The sequence below is a fragment of the Pleurodeles waltl genome, chromosome 4_2, assembly GCF_031143425.1.
Source record: "Pleurodeles waltl isolate 20211129_DDA chromosome 4_2, aPleWal1.hap1.20221129, whole genome shotgun sequence".
Taxonomy (NCBI): Eukaryota; Metazoa; Chordata; class Amphibia; order Caudata; family Salamandridae; genus Pleurodeles; species Pleurodeles waltl.
The window spans coordinates 1,027,403,266-1,027,428,265 of NC_090443.1; the positions used below are offsets into that span (position 1 = coordinate 1,027,403,266).

The following is a 25,000-nucleotide window of genomic DNA, read 5'->3' on the forward strand; positions in this document are numbered from 1 at the left end:
TTTTGTCTTCAGGTCAGGCAATGATCAGGTCTGGTAACAGAACAGTAATAGAACAGAAAGGGCTCAGCTTGTAATGCAGTTTATGGCAGCTGCGTCCACCATATAGTCTTGTAATTGCCTTTGTAGAACAAGTTACTTACCTTAGGTAACAAATTATCTGGTAGAGACAGGTGATGGTTAATCATGCCTCCAACTCGTCCGTGATGGAGCGACGGGCACGTTGGATACCATGTCCTCATCCATGCAGAGACTGGGCAGCGTTAGCGGCAAGGTGGCTGGACGGAAATGGACATGCTTGGGCACCCCTTCCCTAGCCACGAAAGGGTTGATAAGCAGACTGAGCGGGGGCGAAGAGCAGCTGCAAGGCCAGGAGACAGAGCCGTAGCTCGGGACTCCTTAAAGCGCTTCCGTGCTGAGTCCACTTTGTCTCCAAAGAGACGGATGCCATCGAAGGGCATGTCTATAAGCGACTGCTAGACATCCCCCTAAAAGGCAGACTGTAGAAAAGTATGCTCTTTCTTGGTATTGTTACCTCTATTTTCTGCCTGTTGTCAGTGTGTTTGACTGTGTCTGCTGGAATCCTGCTAACCAGGACCCCAGTAGGGTGCCCATGCCAAGGGATCCACAGGCCTGCCATTGCAGTCTGCGTGAAACAGGTGCATGCACCCGTTTTCACTACAGGTCAGTGTAAGTCACCCCTATGGTAGGCCCTCTCAGCCCCTGAGGACAGGGTGCAGGTACCAGAGTGTGAGGGCACCCCTGCACTAGCAGAGGTGCCCCCACAAACTCGAGATCCATTTTCCTGGACTTTGTGAGTGCGGGATGCAATTTTACGCGTGTGCTGGACATAGGTCACTACCTATGTCCAGCTACATGATGGTAACTCCGAACCTGGGCATGTTTGGTATCAAACATGTCGGAATCATACCCCAATACTGTTGCAAGTATTCAGAGTATGATTCCATGCACTCTAGGGGCTCCTTAGAGGACCCTGGCATTGCTACCACCAGTCTTACAGGGTTTCCGTACAGCCCAGCTGCTGCCACCCCTCAGACAGGTTTCCACCCTCCTACTGCTTGATCTGATCAAGCCCAGGAAGGCAGAACAAAGGATTTCATTTGGGAGAGGGAGGTAACACCCTCTCCCTTTGGAAATAGGTGTGACTGGCTTGGGAGGAGTAACCTCCCAAAGCCACTGATTTGCTTTGAAGGGCACATTTGGTGTCCGTGCATAAACCAGTCCACACCGATTCAGGGACCCCCGTCCCTGCTCTGGTGCGAAACTGGACAATGGAAAGGGGTGGTGCCCAGAGCTCCTCCAGAGGGTCCCTGGGTTCTGCCATCTTGTTTACAAAGGTTGGTAGAGAACTCTGGGAGCATCTGAGTGGCCAGGCAGGTGACATCAGAGCCCCCTCCTGATAGGTGCTTACCTGCTTAAGTGACCAATCCCCCTTTCAGGGCTATTAAGGGTCTCTCTCTTGGGTGGGTCCTCAGACTCCGCTTGCAAGATTCCAGCAAGACTTCTCTGCAACCTTCACTTCGATTTCTGGCCACTGGAACCATGACTGGACCTCCAGGAACCGTCAAAGCTGCAGATCCACAAGGAAGACTCTTCTGCAACATTGTATCCACGACTCCTGCTAGCTCTGCAACATTTCCCCAGCCGTGCATCCTCAGAAGGCAGCAACTCTTCAGCCTGCACAAGAAGGAAAAAGGAATCTCCCTTGGAGTGAAGGAGTCACTCCCCTGCATCAGCAGGCACCTACAGCAACAAGGACCGGCTGCGTGGATCCCCTCTTCTGCTGATCTGCATGGATCCTGCACCACAGGTGGTGGTCTGGAGGGGTCCCCTCAGTCCTCTCTACCAGCTGTCCAACTTGGGTGAAGCTAAGCCCCTGCCTTCCCAGACAGGACAGTACCCTCATGCACTGCGTCTCCTGCAGCTGCCAAGGCTTGTTTGCATCTCCTCCAAGGGATCTTCAGACGACGTGCAGCTCCAGCCCCCAACACTCCTTCCTGTGAGGCACAGCCCTCTGCGTGGTTCTCCTGCAGTGTGGGCACCTTCCTGCACCTTCTGTGTCCTCGTCCTGTTGGCCTCCTGTGGGTGCTGCCTGGGCTTTTGTGGGCTCCCTTCATCACTGAGGGCCCCCTGTGACTCCCCCTCCTGGGCTGAGTCCTCCTGCACCTTGCTGGTCCCCGGCAGCTCCCCTTTCCTCCAACTGCAAAGATTGCCTTTGCCAAGGCTTGTTGGTGGAATCCGGACACGCAACTCATTTTGCAATCTTCTACCTGGCGTGGGACATCACCTGCATCCTCCAGAAACTTTACTCCATCTTCAGGGATGCAGTGCTGACCTTCCTGTGTTAACTGGTGGCCAACTCCTGCATCTTCAGTGTGGTGGGTAGGGGCTCCTGCCCCACTGGATTCTGTTGTTCTTTCTGGACTTGGCCCCTCTCTCCTCAGGTCCTCCTTCACCAGAATCCACCGCTGGGGTCTTGCAGTGTCTTCTGGGTCTTGCATTTCTTCTTCTTCGGTGGTATGGGCACAATTCTGTGATTTACTCCTGCTTTCCTGGTCGCTGGGGGGTACTGTGTTACTTACCTCTGTGGTTCTAGTACTCCTAGCTCCACTCTACATATTCCACTTAGCAAGGCGGGGGTCCTGTGTTCGCATTCCATTTTGTTTAGTATATGGTTTGTGTTCCCCCTAGGGTCACTTTTGGTTATTGCCATTTACACAGTTTTCTAACCTTTTCTATGCCTATTTCTGATTGCTAGTGTATATATTTAGAGTATTACTTACCTCCTATTGGAGAGTTGCCCTTCTAGTATTTTGTGGTATTGTGTCCTAAAAATAAAGTACCTTTATTTTTGTGTGTAAGTGCAGTGTGACTACAGTGTTATTGCATGAGCTTTGCATGTCTCCTAGATAAGCCTTGGCCGCTCATACACAGCTACCTCTAGAGAGCCTGGCTTCTAGACATTGCCTACACTACACTAACAGTACTGGACCTGGTATAAGTCTGACTTTTTATTTAAAGCAAAAGTACATTTCTTACAAATATACTACTCAATACTATGCAACAATTTACAAATATACACAAGCTGATGGAATTATTTTTGGACGACACTGCAAAATCATTTGTCTCGCCCAAAGGGAGATGTAAACCAACAATCCACATTCCCTTGTATTCCAATGCACTATTTGACTGTAACTTGGAGTGACGGCATTTAATACTGCCAATAAAGAACATCTTCTTTGGCTCACTCATGGCTGTCACTCTTATTACTCAAATAAGCATCAACAAGGGGCGTGTCTAGGCAGGTTGGACTGTTTGTTGCTGTTAGATTACTCTCAGCGTGATCTACGCAGTCCACCCACACTGCTAAAGGGTGTGTAGGCCAAGGTCCGTCATATTCCACTCTGACACATTCAACATAAAAAATGATGCACAGTTGACAGTCGCTAAAGGACATCACTTGGTTTTTAATCATTATGTAATACTATCTTTCACCCCTAGAGGGTGCCTTTTCACATGACCCTACACAAGTCATATAATTGGCCACAACGCTGCAGACAAACATTTTAAATCACATTTAGCATAAATGCTCTGTAACAGCACACGTAATTACAGCCTTTCACCCCTACAGGGTGTTCACAAATCCATTATTGTGACTATTCAGGCTACAAGGATTGCAATTGTGATCTTCACAACCTATGGGGCGCAGTTCCACCACGCTGAAACAAATGTTTCAGCTGGGACTGGCTTGAAAACACATTGAAACCCTTGAGGGGGTCATCATTTCCAAGTCCTCTGAAAATGAGGGTGGGCAGGGTTAATAACTTGAGGGGGAGGCTGCGCTCCTCCTACAGCTCCCCCAACACATGGTAATGATTTTGATGGTGACCCCGCTCTCCTGGGGGGTCACCACCATGCCAAACATGTGGGTTTTGTAGGCATTTGGGCCAGGCCCTGCAGGGCATTATAGGGCAGAACATGCATATTAAAAGAATAGCTTTCCCACTACTCCGGGGAGAGCCGCTGTGGCGACTTCTTTTACTGTTCTGGGGTTTTATCGGGTGGTGGCCGGTCCCACCTGGACACCCTGGGCCTTCCTTGACATTGGACAGCACTTCGGGGAGCCCACACCCCAATGCTCTTGCCATCTCCCCGCCAGGCCATTGCTGCCGGCTCTGCAACTGGAGTCTGCCAGCTCCAACGGGCAGACGTGTATGGTGCTGCGGCCAGGTGGGCCACATGGGGGGGGAGCGTGGTGGCACTCCCCCCCCCCCCCCTCCTTCTCTGCACCATCTGGGCCCAGGTATGGGGGTCCTGGGCCCCCATTTCAACTTCACAAGGAGCATGACAGCACTCCACGACTTCCTTTTCGGCCACCGGCCCTGTTATCGGCCAGTAGGCATCTTGAGAGAGAGTGCATTAGCTCTCCCTGTCTTTGCTTCTCTGTGAGCCCCCAGGATGGAGTCCGGGGCCTTCTGGGCATCTTGAAGGAAAGGGGCGACGGAGACCCCAAACTTGGCTTCTCCCACCAGGGATGGGGTCCTGGGCCCCTCACTTTCAATGGAGCGCACTGGTGCTCCCTCCATACAGCCTGTTGCCCGGGGATGCGCAATGGAGCGCCCCGGCTCCATTCTTTGTTGGGGGCAGCCGCCAGGCCCTGGCCCACCCAGGAGGAAAATTTACGGTCGGCAGCACAGCCCCACGTGCTTTGTGACCGGCCCACGAAAAGGTCAAAAGTTGCCAAAATTCACACCAGGCTATCTCGGGCCCCGTTGGGCTAATTTCTGCGATCTTCAGCTCATTTTGGTCCTGGTGGTGAGCCCTTGCCACCTGGAACACTTTCTTTAGGCCTCCTGACCTAGAAGGTTCCCAACATGGCAGGGAGCCAGTCTCACTGACTCCTTGCACCATCCTTTTGTTTGGGTGCCTTCTTTGTTTCTGGGCAGCACGCTCTACTTGCGCCAGAGTCCAGTCTTTCCCTCAACTGGTCCCCAGGGGGCGTAAGTGGACCCGCTTCCCTGATCCTGGAGTGTGTCTGACTTGGTCTGGGGTTGTTAGGTCGGCAGTCAGGGGGTTCTTCTTTCCAGTTGTCCATGATGCCTGTCTTCAGTCCCAGTGTACTGCTGAGAAGCGCAGCCAAGAGCCCTTCCCTGTGCAAGACTTTTTAAGTGGGGCTGTAAGTGTCCAGCAGAGCTGCGCCTCTGGCCTATTCTGATGTGCCACATCACTTCTCCGCCCTGGGATAGCTCAAAATGGCATCATCCAGGAGTCAGTTGCCATGTGCTGTGAGAGACTCAGCTCCTCCGCCTTGACATTCCTGCCAGGACCTCTCCCCGCAATTCCTCCAAGGAACCCCTCCTCATTGAGGGCCTGAAGCAGGTCCGTTTCACAGAATAACAGCTGGCTGATTGATACAAGGCCCCGCTCCTGCAGCTAGATAGAGCAGTAACTGGCCCTAATCCTGAGCTGAGTCAGAGAAAGCTGACAGTCCTGAATGACTCAAGCTGTACAGGTATGCTTCTGTAACCTACTGCATTATTCTTTCCATACAGGTTACAGTGTACACTGGTGTGACTCTGGAGTCTGTAGACCCTAGAGAACTAGAGTTGCAACCTAGGCTAGCCTTTCCCATTGGCATATAATGGAGTGTCACTACAGTCAAGACAGTAAAGCACACATGTGGACACCCATGTCATAAGTCCTACTCCAGTTCAACACCTACTCCGCATGGTCCCTACTGTGCCAGGCTGTCCAAGCGCAGTTCTTGGGCTGCCGCAACAGGAATCCTCCCTGCGCAGCCCTCAAAGGGGTCAACATATGATCACATGTAACCAACCCTGGGCCTCCTACCCTAGCTGCGTCACAGCAGCCTTTGCTTAACAAGGCAGCAGTGGCGGTAAACATGCGCAGTCCATTTACCATGAATTTACTCTGGGAGAGTCCCTGCCTATGAGGCTACCTCACAGTAAAAGGTCAAAAACCAGGTGATCCAAAAGCAAAAAAATCAAGGCGGACCAGATCATCAGAACCGTTCTCTCACAACTATTATGTGAAGCCCGGAACCTTGTGCTGCCACTGCCACCCAGTGTCTATGCCATGTGAGTATGTGTGCAGCAAATGTGTAGCATGTGTGGTAATCAGGCTCTATGTTGTGTGAGTGAGTGAGTACTGGAGCCAGTGGAATCCATTTTAGATGCTAAAGCAAGGCATAAGATGGAGGATGGGGATAGCTTCCCCCAGACAGTAGACGTGCACTGCCTTAATTCCTGAGGCTGGAGATCCATACAATGAACATGGCATAAGGGAAACAGGGATACCTATGGAAATTCAATTAGGACCTTTTTAGAAAAGGACTGCTGACTAGCACTTCCCGATCACGGTTATCAAATAGATGGTAGTGGTGCGGGGTGGGATGCAAGTGCAGCTTATGTTGTTCCACGTGAAGAAGTTTCTAGGCAGGGCCTGCCCTTTGTTCCAGATTACTTTAGAAAGGCTGGTAACAGTCAGGTGCAGAAATCTCACACTTCACTATGCCCATGCAGGCCTTGGAAAAACTACTCGCCCACTCACTATGGCAAGTCATATTTTATCAGGTCAAGGTATTTTTAGGTCCTACTCACCCCTTCTGGCGAGTTGACAAAGAACAGGTGTTCTCTTCAGTCAGAAAGTGAAGGACCAATAAAGACGCCTTTAAATCTTGTTCTTGTCATATTTGCTCTGTATTCAGAGACAGAGGTCAAAAGTTAGTTTGTCTTTTTTCCTTCTGACTGCAGAGTTCCAGGATTTTGTAAGGTCACCTGTCTGACCTGCTGTAAAACGTGTGAAATGAAAGGCTGTGGAGTGTCAGGTACTTCCTAACACACAACATTTAAATAACTAAGTCAACTCTACAAACATTTAAAAATGTATGTCAGAAGTTGTGAAAGCCCTTTTTGTACTTCTGTGTGGTGCAAAAAAAATATTTGAATAGGATGGAAACAAAGCAGAGGACTTTACTTGCTGATATGCAAATGATAAACATGTTTTCTGAAACCTAATTTTCACAGATCATTGTTAATACATTATATGGTTTTATTAGTAAAGCTGCAAGTTAGTGGTAATGTTTTTGGACATTTCTTGGAAATTTACAGTCTGTAAATGACAGTGCGCTACCACATGATGCTTTAGTAATATATATTTTTTTAAAGTGAGTGTTTAAACATAAACTGAGAAACGCTCCTGCCCTGATGACAATGTTATTAGTAAACTAAGAGACAAGTCATGGATCGTGTGTACCCTATATGTGGGCTAGATTCTTACATGGAGCAAACGTTTAATCTATTTAAATCAAACAAAATAGTTTTTTTGTACAGCAGAAATGCTGAACACACATATTTGAAGGTGCACTCGTATGCGAGAATGAAGAAAAAGGCGACTGTAAAATAAAATAGTTGCCTACGATCACACAATTTGAGACACATTTACGGGTCAAGTATATTAAAGTTAGGTTGAGTAGATTATTAAAGTTACTCAACCTGCAGGTCGAGTAACACTTTTATGATTTTTGTGAGGCCTGCTGTGTATTGGATACTCCTCCTTGGAGCCAGTCCCATTGCTACCTGCTGTGAGGACAATCACTTCACACAAAGGATATGTCTGAGGAACAGCCTAAAAATGACATTTGAAAGAGAACATGTATTAGAGTCTCCCTATCATCCTTTGTTGGGATTATGCTTTTCTACAAAGGTTCTTAACCTGCAGTCCACTTAGAATTGGAAGTCATGGAAGTCAAAAGGTCACGAAACAATATGAAACTTGCCAATGGTGGCAGAGCCCTTCCTTAAAATAACTGGATTATTTTACAACACGCATTTATCAGACACGTATGATTTTTGGGTCACTTGCCACGCCCCCACCGTTAAACCAGTTCCAGCACCAATTGTACAGACCAGCTAATTTGGCTTGTGGCGACTAGTTGATGTAGATTTTCTAGACTCTTACTGCAAGCGAGTGTCAATGCTAATTGCAGAGACACCTAGGTTCTACCAAAGGATGCTGGCAAATTCCACTGCAAGTTGTTGCTGCATAATATTTTCTCCTTACTTTATTGCATAATACATGTTTGCAAAATAAAAAAATATCAGTCTTGCCCAGGCCAGACGTACTCACCTTCACAGTTTTTGTTTATATTTCAAGCTGTGATTTGAAAACAACAAGCATAAGCAATATACAGCACCAAATAAAAATAACTTGTATGCAAAAACTTGCTTTTTTTCTAATAATAGTACGTTTGTGGGTCTCATCATCAATGAAACAGTTTCTAAGCAAGAAGACTAAAAAAAAAATTCTTAACAGTGCAAGCTTAATATCAGATAAAATATCATTATGACCTACCACACCATGCCTGCTATACCAGACTTATCATGTCTGTCCTACCTTTCTACCAAACCATACCATCAAGCCTTCCTCCTATAATGCCCATCTACCCTACTACTGCACTTAACCATACCTACAAAACCTTACATAACATATACGACCTATCGTACTATACCTACCTACCATTCACTTGTGAAAAAGAGGCAAGTTATGCCTATGGGACCTGTAGTACCAACTTAATGTACTACAGTCGGCTACAGGAAGCCCTGTGTCTAACTTAAGAGACCTCATGTAATGCCTAGTACTGCAGCATCCCTCAAAAAATTGCTGATCACAGCTTTTGAAGGGCATGTGAATGCCACTGCGTCTTTAAAAGGATCCAAATCTGTTGGCTTTCCCACTGCTTGTATCCTTTGTTGTCTATATATCATGTTGTATGTCACAACCACACAGGCACCCGGGAGCAATTTTGTCCTAAGTAAGCACTCAACAGCTCCGCAATATAATGTAGCCTGGCACAGTCTAAGAGCCATAAGCTAGCACTGCCCACTGTAACACAGAGCAGTATGTTAGACTAACGAAAAGAAAATTCATAATGCACGGTTATCAAAGGTGTCCTGGTCCTAAACTCCCTAATTCAGAATGGACAATTCCAGTGAGATGAGAGAACGCAATAAATAAATAAATCAGCATTTTGGGAATAAACAAGATGTTAGCTTTTTCCAATATGAAAAGAGGCTTGTATGTAAACCACAAGCCCTAGAATATGAACAAAGAAAGAGCGGTCCCCTGCGCTTGCCCTTTTAAACCATGGAACAGTTATCATACAAACGAGCAGAGGGTGTACGGCCAGATTTTGATTTTGCTATAATTTAGAAAGCTGGCACTTTGGAAGCCCCAAGAAGAACACAGTTGTCCAGCCTGACAAGGCACAAGCAGCACTGGATAGATTGTGTGCAAGGGAAGGAGTTAATTTGAAACAACCCTTGTCTTTGCCTGGAAGAGTCCAGGAAAGAGGACTGGGGAACTTTAGAGTAAGGTTGTCTACATCCATGTTCTCCAACAAGTCACTCATGAGCTACTGATAGCTCTCAAGCGACCTGTAAGTAGCTCTCCTGCTTACAGATGAGCTTACTCAATTAGAAGTGTTTGCTTAGTTGAATTAATATATATAACAAAACTGAAAAGCATGCTTTTGAGACAAAACTGTGCATATGGCTGGGTCCAAACTGGGGTGACATGGTGGGCAAAAAAACAATAGATTAAACCCAGATATTTGTGACTGGGGTGAATGTTTGCATTGTTTAGCATTCCGTCCATCATCTGTTCTTTTTACTTTTGAATTTCCACTTCAACAATTCCAATCGTTGTCTTGGGTTACCATAAACTTATTTCAGCTGCAAGATAACCCTTCCGGGTGACTGTGTACTTTAGAAATACACGTTATGTTATATTTAAAGCTGATCTTTTGAGTGATAAATCATGCAGTGCTGCGGAGGCTCATTACAAACTTGGTGCACTACAGCTATGGGTATTTTGTATTACTCACGTAGAGGCATTCCAAACTGATAAAGCCTTTTCTATATTACTGCTGTCAACCCTGCCTGATGAACTTGGGTGATCACTGCTGTTAATTTTCCACTAAAGGCCAATGATGTAATCTTGCATGAAGTGGGTCAGTAGTACCCCACTGACAATATTAGTAGCTTGTGATGATTTTCACTGAAAATAAGTAGCTCTTATTACACAAAAGGGTGGAGACTCCTGGCCTAATCCCAACAGACTAAGGACTGAAAACCTGGAACAGTAACTCACACTTTCCAGCCCCGGCTCGATCTTCTAGGAACGACTTATAACCCAATACTATACTGAATGACCTGTCTTTAATTCAGGTTACTGTGTGCTGACAAATGAATCCCTGTCTATCATGAAATCTACAAAAAGCACAATAAAAGTAATCCTTCTGGAACTATGTGTTCCTACAATTCATTTCCTGGTCATGGAACACATGTATAAAGCTGCGTCATTTAGAATAAAGACATATTTTTATATAAACAATCTGTGGTTATATTGAAAAAAAAATACTAAATTAAATTGCTCTTTGTGCTTGCACTAACCCCTAAAAACTGACTTCACAAATACATGTTGATGAGGACAGCTGTTCACTCTCCTTAGTGCTACAAAACCCAGATTGTGGTGTGAAGGTTGTCTGTGGAATTGTCAAGGGCTGAAACTTTCAGAGAGGCATTTCATTTGTTCAGGAAGTAGTGTGGACAATCAGTGAAAAGCCACTTTGTTTGGCCCTTGTATTCCATGGGAAAGGTGGTGAGCACCTAAGAGGATGGAGGTGGTGTTCCTCCAGGCACATAGCAGAAGGCATGGAGATGTGCTTACCCTCATACTTGTTCAGGATGGAGGAGCAGTGTTCTAGCACCTCGTAATAGTCTTCCAGGATTAGCTTGCATTGGCAGTAATTGAGCAGCAGAGGCGTGATCTTCAAATCAAGCTGAATCCAATCTGGGGAGCCTGGCTGCTCCTGCGGAAGGAGAGAAGTGAAAGAATCAGAGCCACACGGAATACATCACTGACAGAGGAGGGTTCGGGTGGAAAGCAGGGCGTGGACAAACAGAGAATGGGTGGATTAGAGGACACAGGCTGCTGCCCTCATACCTTCATCTGCAGGGTTGTCAGCCCAGCCAGAGGAGTCTCATGAGGTGAGATGAGAAGTGTAGGTGCCTCCTCCTTGAAGCATGCATAGTGCACACAAACATGGGGAAAGCTACAAGGGGGGGGGCCAGGGGAGCAGCGTGGGACGAAAGACGAGATGAAGCAGCAAGAGTTCATTATATTTTTAGAGAGATTTCAACAGCCTAGTTTCACAGAGCTGGGAGCCCTTAGTTTGCAACTTCGCGAGCTATTCTTCAGACAGGCAACGTCTAGACATGACCTCCTTACAGCTGGACCATGGCCTCCTTAAAGTCAGCAGTGGCCAAGCAAAGATGGTAGCAGGATGTGAAGTGCAGGGTAGGGTGAGGAAAGTGCCCAGGCACAGTTGAGGGCAGTGTGCAGTTTGTGTGAAGTAGAAGGAAGCTCACAAAAGATCTTGTGAAGATGCTGACGCCGCACCACGCATGGACTGACACGCGCCCAGGGCTGGATGACTGGGGGTTGGCTCATGTAGGTGATAACATCACAGTGCTTGGTGACAACCATCTTTAAATGTGGTGAGGGAATGCAGAGATGAAGGATGCTCTGGACAGCACAGGGGAAGCTGTGCCGGAAGTGCTACAGGTTAGTAGCCAGTGGACAGAATGCCACTGTTTGCAGCGTAAGCCACGTTCACCTGACCCCCTTCGTGCTGATCCAGACGGGAGTGGTGAACGGCATGTTCACGAACGAGTGGCACAAACACAAGGTCTGAGAAGTCAAGGCCCAATACCTTCATCTGCAGGTTCTTGAGACAGGCGATGGCATCGTAGTACTTGGTGGCGGCTTCCTGCACCTTCCCCTCTTTGAAGAGCTGGTTGCCCTCCTCATGTATCAGAGGCACCGCCTGAAGCTTCTCCTCATCGGTCATGGCCCAGGGGTCCTGGCGATAGGAGCCGGGATCTTCCACCTGAGGGGCGAGAGGAAGGAAGTTAGGGTCAGACCCTTTCAAACTACATATAGTCTACTGAGCGTGTAGGCTTTCAACTTGATGAGCACCGTGACACCACTTACTACTGTATACACAAATGAATGACAGCCTGTGTTACTAGAGTCCTCTTCAGTCTCTCCTATCTATATCACATTCTGTATCCCTGCACACACTCTGTTAACTCCCTCCTTTCATTCACTTCTCAGGTTTTTGTCCTACACCAGTGGTTCCCAACCTGTGGTCCGGGGACCCCTGGGGGTCCACGAAGTCTAATCAGGGGGTCCGCGACTGTAAGAAAGTTCAATAATATTAACAGATTAGGTCCCCAGCTTTTAGTAATGACTCAGTAGGGGGGGGTCCCCCGGATATCAATAAAGATTCAGTGGGGGTCCCCGGGCTCCAGTAATGACACAGTGGGGGTCCGCAGAAGCCAAAAGGTTGGTAACCACTGTTCTACACCACACAACTCTATTTCCCTAAACCGTTCCCTCTTCCTTCCATTGTGGAGTGCACCTCCCATTGTTTTAGTTATTCAGCTTTGTTCTTTCACCCCATCCTCCCTCTCTCGCCTTCCTGAGCTCCTTCCCTACTTGTCTTACCTTAAGCATCTCCAGCTCAAAAATGAGCGGCTCTGGGTTTTTGTTCAGCTCATCGAGGTCCGGGTACCCCAGGGACTGGTGCTCGTGCATCTGAGCGATGCCGCAGCAGTGCCGCTGGCCCTCCAGCGGGTCCTTCCCAGCAGCGATGTTTCGCAGGCTCTTCGACACCAAGGGGTACTGCGCTACGTGCTACAGGGGGAACATTACCGACAACGCAGAGGATTAGAGGATGGGAAAATGGCAAGTGGACGAAAGAACGGGGTATGGCAGAAGAAAGAAAGGCCAGGTAACATTAAGATGAAAGACAGTAATCGGAGGCTCGTATGAGTGGAGGAAAAGCAGGAGGGACAGAGACCGTGCATTATGCAAAAGGACGATTACAATTTTTTTCCATTATAAAAGAAGGACTCTCATTATTAGCAGGAACGGTGTCTGTGCTGCACTCACTGCCCCCCAACAGTGGGGGCCTTGTGTACAATAGGCACCCACTCTTGCCCCTCTCCCGAAGTCTGATACCGGTTTGTGGAAGCAGACAACCTCTGCCCAATCCAAACATGTACTCCTGGCTCCCAACATGTGGGTGGAGCCAAAGCCCCTCTAGTGATGCTCACATAATTGTCTGGCAACACCTGCACTGTCAAGTCAGACCATAAAAAAGGACCATAGATGGAAGCCCACAGTCTCTTTAAAGTCACTTGCTTACAACTGTAAAGAATTTCAGTAAGTAAGCTGAAAAAAATGCAGAAACCTGAAAATGCAATTTAAAAAAGGTTAAATACATTTCCATTAAACAACCCAAAAGATGAGAGAGTGGAGACATGGAAAGGAAGATGAGGGGCATGGGCAAAGCATAGGTGATGGCAAAGAGAGGCAGCAAGGGGAGTCGCAGGAGGGAGGGGAACAGGAAAGAAGCTGGGGAAGCGGGTTAGAAGGGCAGAGGACTCACCAGATCTAGGGGGTGAAGGGGAGGGATAAAATAGAATACAAGGGGAAAGAGACAACAGGCAGAGTGGAGTCATGAAAAGGACCAGGGCAGGGGGTCATTACTGGGTTTGGGTGAAATTTACATCACACGTTACTCTTATTATGCAAAGCTCCCTCATTACGCCTCTTCGTGTGATTTTGCGCTGTTTGTGGTAAATATTTACAGTGAGTGCACAGAAACAACAGACGGCAAGAGGCTGCTGCTGGGGTGCTCTCGTTTATTTGCACCCTCGCCCCAAATACCGGCACAAAGATGTAGAAAAAAATGTAAATTAGCACTTGTATAGCGCACTACTCACCCGTTAGGGTCTCAAGGCGCTGTACTCATACCGCTATGGAACCCCTCCTGGCTTTTCCCTGTGAGGTGCCCACTCCTGAGCACCCCCAGGGTGAAGCCAGGCATCCAAGCGCTGTTGGGGCCGTTGTGGAGATTAAGCAAGCTATTGCCCAGAGTTGCAGAGTGGGACCCATGAATTAGATTAGGCACCGAGGCGAGAATTATCTGGTCAAGGGGAATTGAGCCCAAGACCTGCCGAAGCGGGACTTGAACCCTGGTCTTGAGCCAGATCTCTGCTTCAGGGTCTGCCGCTCTAACCATTGAGCCACACTTCTCCATGCATTTTGCACTGAAGTATTGCATGAAATGATGGAGTTTCATTTTGCTTAGTTACATATAATTTTGCTGTAATGATGTGAAGGCAAATTACGCAAATTTGGCACAGCCCTAGTCATTACTTACCCTGAAATGAGGGAGAGGATGAAGAAGGCTGTCAAGGGAAGGAATAGGGAGGGGGGTTCCCCTCCATCAAAAGGCTCACATGTTAAGCAAGCCAAAAATGCAAATAGAACAATGTATTTTCCAAAAGTTTACCACTTTTTATTTCCTTTCAGTTTCATTTGGCCTCTTTTTTTTTTTTTTAAACATGCAATTCTTCCACCAACAGGCAGGTATCTAAAATTTAGTACAAATTAGCTTCCTTTCTCACGGGTCAGCCATTTTTTTTTTTTTTAACAAAGATGCTAGAACATTATTTTATTTTTATGTCTGAATTATTTATTGCCATAAACAATCATCCAAAGAAAAAAAAACGGCAAGCTTAACTGGGTATGGCAATATCCTTGCCCAGTTAGGGTGCCATTTCTGAACAACAGCAACTTGATAGTGTGTTTTTGACATGCTTCGCTTGGAGGTCTACGACTTAAAAGAAAGAGACAGTGACCGTAGCAATGAACATTAGAATATTTGGTCACAACCTTTTCTTGGTGTCAAGCCCAAAATAGGGCTGTTTGCAATCAGAGCAATATTCCGCTAAAGGCAACAGTTCTTTTCTGCAATATGGATCAGTTTACTTCGTTTAGTTTCCTGAATAAAACAACTACTCTGTTCTACTTCAGTGCAGGAGGGACAAAAAAAAATAGACCAGTTAAGTACAGAAAAAAGGTGTCAGTCGGCAACCATTTTTGTGCAAAACCTACTCTCGACTGATATTTAAACAAACAATCTCATTGTAAGTCAATTTTAAATGTAACTGAGAGTGTTGCAAAAATCCAAGAACTAAAACTATATGAAGCACGAAAAATGGATAAGAATAAAAACACTAATTCGAGACCAAATATTAAATATATTCACTTATACTGTGAACATTACGCACTGTCTCTGAATCAATGTGGACCATCACATTTCCAAGTATTTCCTATACTACTGTTTTTATTTTTAGGGAGCTTAGTTAGGTTCAAGAGCCCTTCCTTATGGTACCATTGAGTTACTTTACCATGAGGTCTTTCACTTCAATCCCCTTGCTGCACGCGAAGGTCTGGTAGGCCCATGTAACGACTCTAGTTTCTACGAGTTATAAACATGCTAGTAATGGATTATAAGTTTACAACCCTTTCCTAAGTACCAAAGAAAGTAAACTCCTTTACAAAGGGTTAGTAATTTGTTCACAGTGCAGTAATAAACTGCACATGCAGACAATGCACCAATCAATGCTTTCATCTCAGCACAAACCTCACCAACCATCAATTACGAGAATGAAAACCAGTGGTGCAAGGACCAAACTGCTTCGTATGTTTACTAAGTTATCAGAGTTTTATCCATTGTGTTGGGTGGCAAAACTATATTTAACTTGATTACAAATCAAAACTGGGTGCTGCCATTCACGTCCGTGCAGAATCACCCATGTTTGCACAAGGTGAACCCCCAAGAATCTAGTTCAGGTGCGTTCTGTCCGTGTAGAATCACCCATGTTTGCACAAGGTGAACCCCCAAGAATCTAGTTCAGGTGCGTTCTGCCTGTGTAGAATCACCAATGTTTGCACAAGGTAAACATCCAAGAATTTAGTTCATGTGGGTTCTGTCCGTGTAGAATCACCAATGTTTGCACAAGGTGAACATCCAAGAATCTAGTTCATGTGGGTTCTGTCCGTGTAGAATCACTCATGTTTGCACAAGGCAAACCTCCAAAAAATCTAGTTCAGGTGGGTTCTAATTTGGCTTTAGATATGAAGCCTGCGTTGTAATCAACAATCACAGCAAAGCGATTTCATGGTCTACACATCCAACTATTTTATTCAAAGACCTATTCAGGCCCTGAAGATTTTATCAACTCGGAGGTGACAGCCTTGTGAACCAAGCAGAACATCTTCGTTAATGGGGGAAGAAACTAACTCTGGCAATAGCAATATCAACTGATAACTTTAAACTTTGTCCTTCCTATATCTCAGGTAGGAAACAAAAGACTATCAGAGGACACACAACCTCGTGTACTTTCACTCCAGCAGGTGACCAACTTCCCCTCAGGGACCAATTCCAAGAACAGTGTAGAAAGTGAACAGAGGTTGATGCATTGAACTTCTAAGAAATATTACATTCAAGCAACAAATCTGTAGGTGTTTGAAAGATAAACAGGATCTCCAAAGAGGGTGGGGAGGAAAGGAGTTACACGCTACGGTATAATTTGAAAGACATTTGCTTACATCAGTGGTTTCAGAGGCTCCTCGTGGTGCCTTTGTTAAGCAACCTGGGGCAGGCTAAGGGGAGTCTTCCATCAGTGTGAATTATATGTGGGGGGCAACAAGTGACATAGGCTGACTTGTGCACTTATGCATAGATTTAATCACATTATTATATTCAAGTATTACTTTTAGTTGCCTTAATAAAAGTGCCTCTATTGAGAGATATGAATGCATGCCACTTTTAGTTTTCATGATGTTATTTAATGTGCAGTTTAACCTTGATAGTTACTATTTCATTTTGGACAAAAGGGCACTGTGTTAAACAAAATGGAATTCTGGATTATGGAATTCAAGTTTTGACGAAAACAACAACATTTGATGGCTTCTTGGGGGTGCCAGCAGTCTACCATGAGATGTTTTGTCTTTACCGGTGTGTCACACAAGAACTCGGAGGTCTCGCCCTCTCTCATCGTACAGATGATCGTCTCCCAGATAGGCAGCTTGAACTTCTTGCCAATGATCAGCTCCATGGGCTTCCCATGGGTGCGACTGTCATCAATTAGCGTCCTCTGAGGGTCACACTTCAGGGTCCTGTAGTGAAAGGTTGCCTGAGTCGAATGGAAAGAAATTAGGAATTAAGAGTTAAAAGTTAAAAAAATGTGAATGAGGAAAAAGAGAAAAATAAATCAGAAACATAGATGGCAAACAAATAGCAGGATATGAGAAGAAAACAAAGTAGAAAGAAAACAAGAAGAAAAAAAAATCAGAATACCAAGAAATAGGGAAAATAAATGTTGTAGTGACAATATTTAAAAAGAAAATAAATGATAGCTAGGAAGGCAGAATAAAAAAGGAATGGATGAGAAGAACCAGAGAAAAGATGAGCAAAGAACAAGGCGAGCATTGGAAGAGTGCAAGGCTAGAAAGGTAACTGAGATACGAGAGAGGGCATTCGTACTTGGACAAATGTATTCCACGAAAACTCTGAAAGCAGCGAGAACGAAGAGATCAACAGCAAAGCAAGCGTCTCCACAGTGCCCAGAGGCATAAGCTTACTGTGAACTGGTACGCACACTCGCTCACCTGTGGGCACCAACCCTACTGAACAGCTGGCATGCAAGCCTGTTGACATCACTCCACACACCAGTGAGCACCAACTGCAATCAAAAGTGAGCCCAAAACTCACTGAAATTAGGCGACTATGGTGGACAAGACCAGACACTCAATTTGGCAAATTAAAAAGGTATGTCAAGCACATAAAGGATTTTTTTGTTTAGGTCTTTGTATTACGCCTCTTTTGGTGGATCGTGCAGCAGAAACCCAATTACGTGAAAGAACAGAAGAACTGGGAGGTTATAGAAGATATACCTAATCCCGCCCGGTAGCAGAGCTCTACCCTGCTGTCCCGAGATCAAAAAAGTTGCTCGCTAGTTGACCTCAACACTGCTCATCAGTGGGTGCTAACCTTGAATCAATGGAAAGCACCACTGAGTACCCAGGAGCCTAAATCGTGCCCTTAAACGAGAACCATCCCTACACATCAATAAAGACAATCCCTATCCCGGGAGATGTCAGCTATCCCTTACCTGCAAGAACTGATTCCAGGCCTCAGTTTTTTAATCTCCCAAAAATGTCCTTTAGATGTTGGGCATGTGTCAACCTAACTTTGCCATCAAATGCGGCCTTATCTTTTCTCACTCTAAAAGTTATCTCTGCATTCCAGCCCTTCCACCATGCTCAGATACCGGGTGTCACCAAAAGAGACCCACAAAGGTGTTCTAACAGAACTAGTTACCTACGCTATCCCGCTGTTGGAACAGCTTACACAGAAGCTCATCTGATGTGCAGTAACCTCTTGTTCCTGTGTAAGAGAAATGTTCATAACAAGCAGCAGATGAAAGAGATTTTTCTACTGTGTCTCAGACTGTCATGTATATAAAATAAATCATTTAAAGTAATATACCTAGTCCTAGAGGATGAGACTGCAGATTAGAATTACAAATCTTTAGTTATGTCGCTGTTATTTATGAGTTTTACTTACCAGGCGTAGACCGTAGTGATTTTGAAATCACAAAACTCAAGTGAGTACTTTCATCAACAACCTCCAATTATTGCCCACTCATGAACCACTGCAAGTGCCTGTTCTAATCCCACTGTCAGTACATATGGTCTGTGGATGCTGCGGTGACCCTGCAACAGTTTGTGCCACAGTCAGGGTTTTATCATCACCACTAACACTTAAACCTCTTTTGTATGTCCAACTGTAAACATCTGAGGGACTATCACACAGGCCTCCACAAACGCCGGTAGAGGCCCAGGGTTAATAGGAGAAATAGAGATCCCATAAAACCGCAGGAGAACAGATTCTCCAGACCCCAAGGTTCAAATGACAAAACTGTCCAGTTGGAATTTGGAACCAAGGCTCAGTAGCTGATGCAACAGTGTGGGCCATGATGGCTCATCTGGGAAGGTGGCAGAGCACGAGTGACGCTAACCACATTGCAATGCCCGCTAGACAATGGTGGCCTGGGAACTCCAAATTTTGAAAGATACTATGCAGCCGCACAACTTCAGTGGGTCCAATATTGGATCCACAGACCAGAGCAAGGGAGCCCATGAGTCTAGTGTCTCGGCGGAATGGGACCCCCCTCATAAACTGGCTGACGTCTAAGCTCCCCAAAGTGGTACTGGTCAACCCTTTGCTCGCAGCCGCGCATGCGTGTTGGGCTAAATATGTGCAAAAAGGAGCGGATAAGCTTCCTTACTCCCCACACATACCGCTAAATTATCTATTGGCGGGGACTGCAGCAGGAATGCAAGCTGCAAAGCTGTGGAGTGAAGCAGGAATACAGACAGTAGGAGATTGCTTTGAAGACGGCAAATTAATGACGTTCGAGGCTCTCCAGGCCCTTACGGAGATAAATCCGGGTCAGTTCCTGACATATCATGCCGTATGTCACGAAATCAGAAAAATATGGGGAATAGGAACTTCGGAACCAGAGACCTCCCCGGTGCTCCACCAGCTACTACAACACAGTGATCAAACAAAAATAATATCCAATTTATATAGAATCCTCAACAAGACGCCTGAGGTACAGGCAGGGAAGGCATGGAGTAGATGGAATGCAGTCCTCCCCACCCCGATCCCACTGAAAGACTGGCCAAAGGCCTTGTCTCACATTAGAGGTGTGTCAAGGAATCCCAGATTTAGATATACCCAATTCAATTACACGCATCAAACATATCTTTCCCCAGCCAGAATAAAGCGCATGTTCCCTGATTCAGTACCAATATGCCCCAGATGCAAAACACCGTCAGCCCCCTTCTACCATATGGTATGGGATTGCCCTAATATACAAACGGTCTGGGCGGAGGTGGTAGGGGAGGTATCTGGGCTAACGGGTCTTGCACTGTTAGCAGACCCTAGGTCCTGCCTGCTGGGGCTGAGAAAGAGACCCAAAAACAGAGACACCTGCACAAATTTATAGACTTGGCCTTTTTAATGTACAAAAGATTAATAGCAATGCATTGGAAAGCCCCCAAAGCTCCCGATCTTAAATCCTGGTACTCTCTAATAATACGTTGGGCTCGCACTGAATACCAGGTACTAAAAAGAATGGTACGTGAAGGGCGACAACACACAGGATGCTCCACCTGGGAGGATTTGGTAACAAAATTGGAGGCCAAAAACGATGAGATGCCTCCTTGAATTGGGGTACATATACATGCGAGAACCACGACATAAATCCCCCTGCATCCCCCGCTACGGAAACAAAACCCATAGGGCACTCAGGCACCACAGCGCATGTATATCACTTCTTTCCATCTTTCTAGTAATAACTGTCTATCAAACCTTCGCCACCACAGTACCAGCGACACGTGAGGAGCAGGAAATCAGGGGTGCTATCTGCATACACTAATACGGATGGCGCCCTCATCAGGCAGCCAGGGAATTCATGAATGCAAAACAAGGCCCACACTGGTCATGAGCGAATGCCTATATAAAATAAATAATAAAGGATAAACCCATAGAGGGTGCAGCCAGAAATGATACTGTAAAACTAGAAGTGTTCCGTGAAGTGCATAATGGGGGGTGTGTGATTGTTAAATGACCTAGATATTAGTTATTGTATTGGTTTATCCTGTGATTGCAAACTGAACAATTTGTATTATATTTTGAAATATAAAATCAATAAAAAATATTTAAAAAAAACAAAAAAAAACAGTTTGGGCCATGATCAATATAGACAGTGAATAAAATATACCGTTCGAAGGTACAATAGCACAGACAATACCTACACACAAGTAAAAAGGGACAGAAAGCAGAGATACAACATCATTGTCTTCCTATTGCACACCAAATGCAACAGGCGTGCCAAAGGCCCAAAGTGGCAACACGGCAACACCTATTTTGAAGAATGAAAACAACACAAATGGCTCATTCTTTGACAGGCACCTGTGTGCACAATACTCAAACCTGTTATGATTCTTTAAAGGCGGTCCCCGCAATTCTACTGGGTGTTGAGAAGATATTCCTAGAGCCTCTCCATTTATATCCAGCAAGTATAAAAAGGAAAGCAATGTGGCATAAGCAGGATGCCATGATGCCAGGCCAGCAAGGGTCTGCATTTCTGCCTCACTCCGTCCACTAATCAGTGCCCTCCATGTGCACCCAGCACATCAAATACACACCAAGGTGGTAAGAATAGACAGAGTATCTGTAGGAGTACAGTAAAGCAGGCTAAATACAGTTCACTGGCAAATCACTGGGTTTTCTATCATGTTAAAGCTTACAGAGGAAGATGGTGCAAATGAATGGGAGCTTTACATTTGACCTGCTGGAAGGAAAACATTTAAGAAAGGTCTGCATCTGTTTCTGAAGGTAGTGGTCTAAACCCTGTGTGTTGAGCTGAGAATCATTTCTCTGGAAGTATTACTCAGGATCAAACTTTTGTGGCTGGTCAGTGGCACAGAGTTCATCGATCCTAAGAAGATTTCTAGCTTATGAATGAATATATCAAAGGAGGTTAAACAGCAGGCAAAACAAGCAAGATCTACACATGGTACACTAGAATGGCCAGAATCTCAAAACAGAGCAGGCTATGAGTAACTTCAAAACTCGCCAGCTAAAACATTATCTGAAGATTTAAGTTCCGACCTAAGCAGACCCACAGATTGATACACAATGGAGATAATACAAGTGACAGGACTGTTTAAACCACTTTTAAGATTCGGAACTCCTTTCATTTAGTAACCTAGAGAAGCTGTGTGATCGCTGCTTCATGGCACGGTGCCACGGGGCAGCAGCTGTAACAGCGGTCTTCAGCATGCTGCCTGCACCCGCCGTGACGAGTGCGGCACGACCAGAAACAGGGCTACTGTTATCCGCATGACGCCAAGAATGATGAAGGACCTGCATTGCTTACATCAGTGGTCACCAACTTTGTGACTCCTGAGGACCACCACTGAATCACTAGTGGAAGCCGAGGACCCCCAAGCTATTTGTACAATTTAAATTTCAAAACAATAAAACAGTAATTCGCAAAAAAAAACGAAAAAAAAAAAAAACACACACACATGTAAACACCAAACAAATACATGAATTACTAATGGTATAATTATTTTATATTGAAAACAATATGCAAAAATCCAAAACATTTTAATGGGAAGATTGGAGCTGCATCTCAGTGACTAACTTTTCAATGTTTGGTTTCATTTAGGAAAGCTGAATCCTTAGGCAAGATCTACATTTCCCAAGCAATCTCCATTTTCATTTTTTAGGTACATAAGATATAAGAAAGCTCTCACATAAATGTGTGGTGGGGGAAGGAATTAAAACCATAAGGGCCTCATCTCTCCATCGCCTCTCTGTCACAAGTAATTCATTTGTTTTTTAGCACCTCTCATACCACTGTACAGTGTCAAGGCACTTTACAGGGGACTACAAGGTGTAGGATTCACATGTCGTCCCCACTGGCATACATTTTCCAAGAGTGCTAGGTCTGGGAAAGCACAAACTCGGGATTCAGAACATAACACAGTGGTTAGCGTTGACTTTAATTATAAGAATGTATTTCTAAGGAAGCAAACTATTTTTTAGCAGCATAAGGAAAATGAAAGACTGAGGAAAGAAACATAACTGTCTAATTTGTGCCATGCAGTTTGCAGGCAGCTCTTTGATGGTAGTTCTTAGCTGAAATGTGCTAGATTACAATTGTAACATATGAACTGCACAGTAACAAAAGAATATGTGACAAAAGCAGTAGCCCACCGTGCTGTGCACATAAAATACTGTTCTGTCCATGATACACGTTCCTTGCAGCAGGCATATTAACCATATGCGCTACCTAAGCTAAGTCAAAACTGGCACTAGACAAAACTCCCATCTTTCTCCAGCAGCTTCTTTAATCACCAGAGTTATCTTGACGCTTTTATTTTTGCCCCAAAGCTGCTGGATATACAAGGAAATTTGCAGTGCTTTTAAAACTGCTGCACAAATGAAGCAATAAATATAAAAACATGAATGCATTTCTGTTGAGAGGCTCGAGCTGGAGAAGTGCCTTCCTGCCAGCACAGGACTTTGGACCCTGCAGGAATGTGTCACAGATCCCTGGGGGTCCGCGGACCTCAGGTTGGGAACCAGTGGCTTATATGGTTGATCCCCTGCCCACCCTGATTCTTCATCATTCAGCAGGCCTGTATTCTCTAGAGCTACAGTGAGGAGGAGGTAGTGGAGGTGCCTGCCGTTTGACATTCCACCCCCACCCGAGACCTACTGATGAAGAGGCTACAGATGCATGTGTGCGGCACCTAGATTGGTGATAGCTCAGCGCAAAATCTTCTGCAAATCCTCTGTAGCTCTTCACCGTGACTATGGTTTGCTTGACTAGGTCTGTTGGTGTTTGTTTGCTACCTTGCTCTTTTCATGGGGATGACTAACAGATCTGTTGTGCCTACCCCATTGACTTTTGACCAGACCCCTCCCATTGGACCCCCTTGCTGGATTACTCATCAGTTACTTTTATGCGGTCACCATTGTCTCCTCACATAATCCTGGTGTCCTGTAACGTGTTTGGACTTAATCCACACTCTGCTTGTTGGCTCTCTTGTTGTCCATCTGGTGTCGTGCATGCTTGGGGACTTTCTGCTACAACCAACCCCAATACGGTCAGGACAGTGTGCTTAACCTCAGGCATTAGGTGGTCCATTTTACCTCATGCTCTGAACCCCACATTGGCCCTGCCCAATACTGTTCTTCTCACTGCAGGCCCAGCCTTCCATTGGGAGGCTCAGCTTTATTTTCACCTATTTGGATCACTGTCTGTGACATCCCTGTTTAAACCTCACATCCTTGAAACTGTGTGAACACTCTGTTTCTTGACGAGCTTTGGGCTAACTATGACTGACTCACAGGACCATAAGGAGAAGTATGGACAGGAAGGGAAGGGCAAACAGGTCACAACAAGAAACTCCTCTTCCGGAATCTCCCATAAAGGAAAAACAGGACAATTCCACTACACTAGAAACTATTTTGAAGAAACGTAACAAGGTGCAGGACATAGTCCAAAGCACCAATATTGATCTCTTACAAGATGAGATAGCTGGCATTCGCAAGGATCCTTAATCTTAGGGTGTCCAATGCAGAGACCAGAATTGGAGTGGTAGAAGATTGTATACCTGCGCAACATAAGAGTCTGGCTAGATCTAACGCAATGATAACCTCCCTCAAATGAGGAGTCACAAATATGGAGGTTTGCAAAAGGCACAGCAATCTTCAGATTTTTAGTCTTCCAGAAGATGTTGAATCTGAAGCCCTCTCTAAGGTGGACTTTCTAGAAAAGTGGCTCCCGTCGGTCATGGGTCTTTTGTTTGGAAGAGATCGAACTTACTCATCAGGCTCTCATCCATAAGTTCAAGACTGCTGTGTCCCCTCAAGTTTTGATACTCAAACCTCTATAACACCCGCACACTGAGTTGATTCTGGGACACATAAGTTAAGTCAAGCCGGTCCAGTAGAAGGGTGCCAGGATCTCCATCTCTTAGGACTTCGCAAGGGACACAGTCATGAGGAGGAAAGGCTGTTTGGCCCTTGGAAAGACCCTGGCAGACAAGGCAATCAAGCACTCATTTGTGGGCCTGTTTAAGTTCAGGATTGCCTTCAAGGGTCATTCGCACATCTTCTTGGAACCAGCGAAATGGTTAACTTTTCTTGGTAACACTTTTGAAACCCAGATGGAGGAGAGCAATGCCAAGACTAGTTGATTTGGTGGATGGAGGTACACATGTGGCATATACAGATCTTCAGCTCAATCAGCGGCCTGTCTGCCTTGTCTACAAATTACCTTCAAGACGTCTGCAGCCTCTGCTACACTGCTTTACGTTTTTCCTCTCCTTTCCTCTGGCTTGGTGAGCCCTGTAAACTAAGACAAGGGGAGCTACTGGGATCCAGTAT

At 45.6% G+C, this 25,000-nt stretch overlaps 1 protein-coding gene across 1 annotated transcript in view; it reads right to left on the reverse strand.

Annotated features, from left to right (window-relative positions):
- The window catches only part of AIP (aryl hydrocarbon receptor interacting protein), a 146,586-nt gene that overhangs the window by 9,488 nt on the left and 112,098 nt on the right, over positions 1-25,000 (reverse strand). The window contains exons 2-5 of the mRNA XM_069232918.1: positions 16,977-17,156; positions 12,610-12,798; positions 11,813-11,989; positions 10,768-10,909 (exon numbers count right to left, since the gene is read on the reverse strand). Coding sequence (XP_069089019.1) covers positions 10,768-10,909; positions 11,813-11,989; positions 12,610-12,798; positions 16,977-17,156 — 688 coding nt within the window. The remainder of the gene's footprint in view (positions 1-10,767; positions 10,910-11,812; positions 11,990-12,609; positions 12,799-16,976; positions 17,157-25,000) is intronic.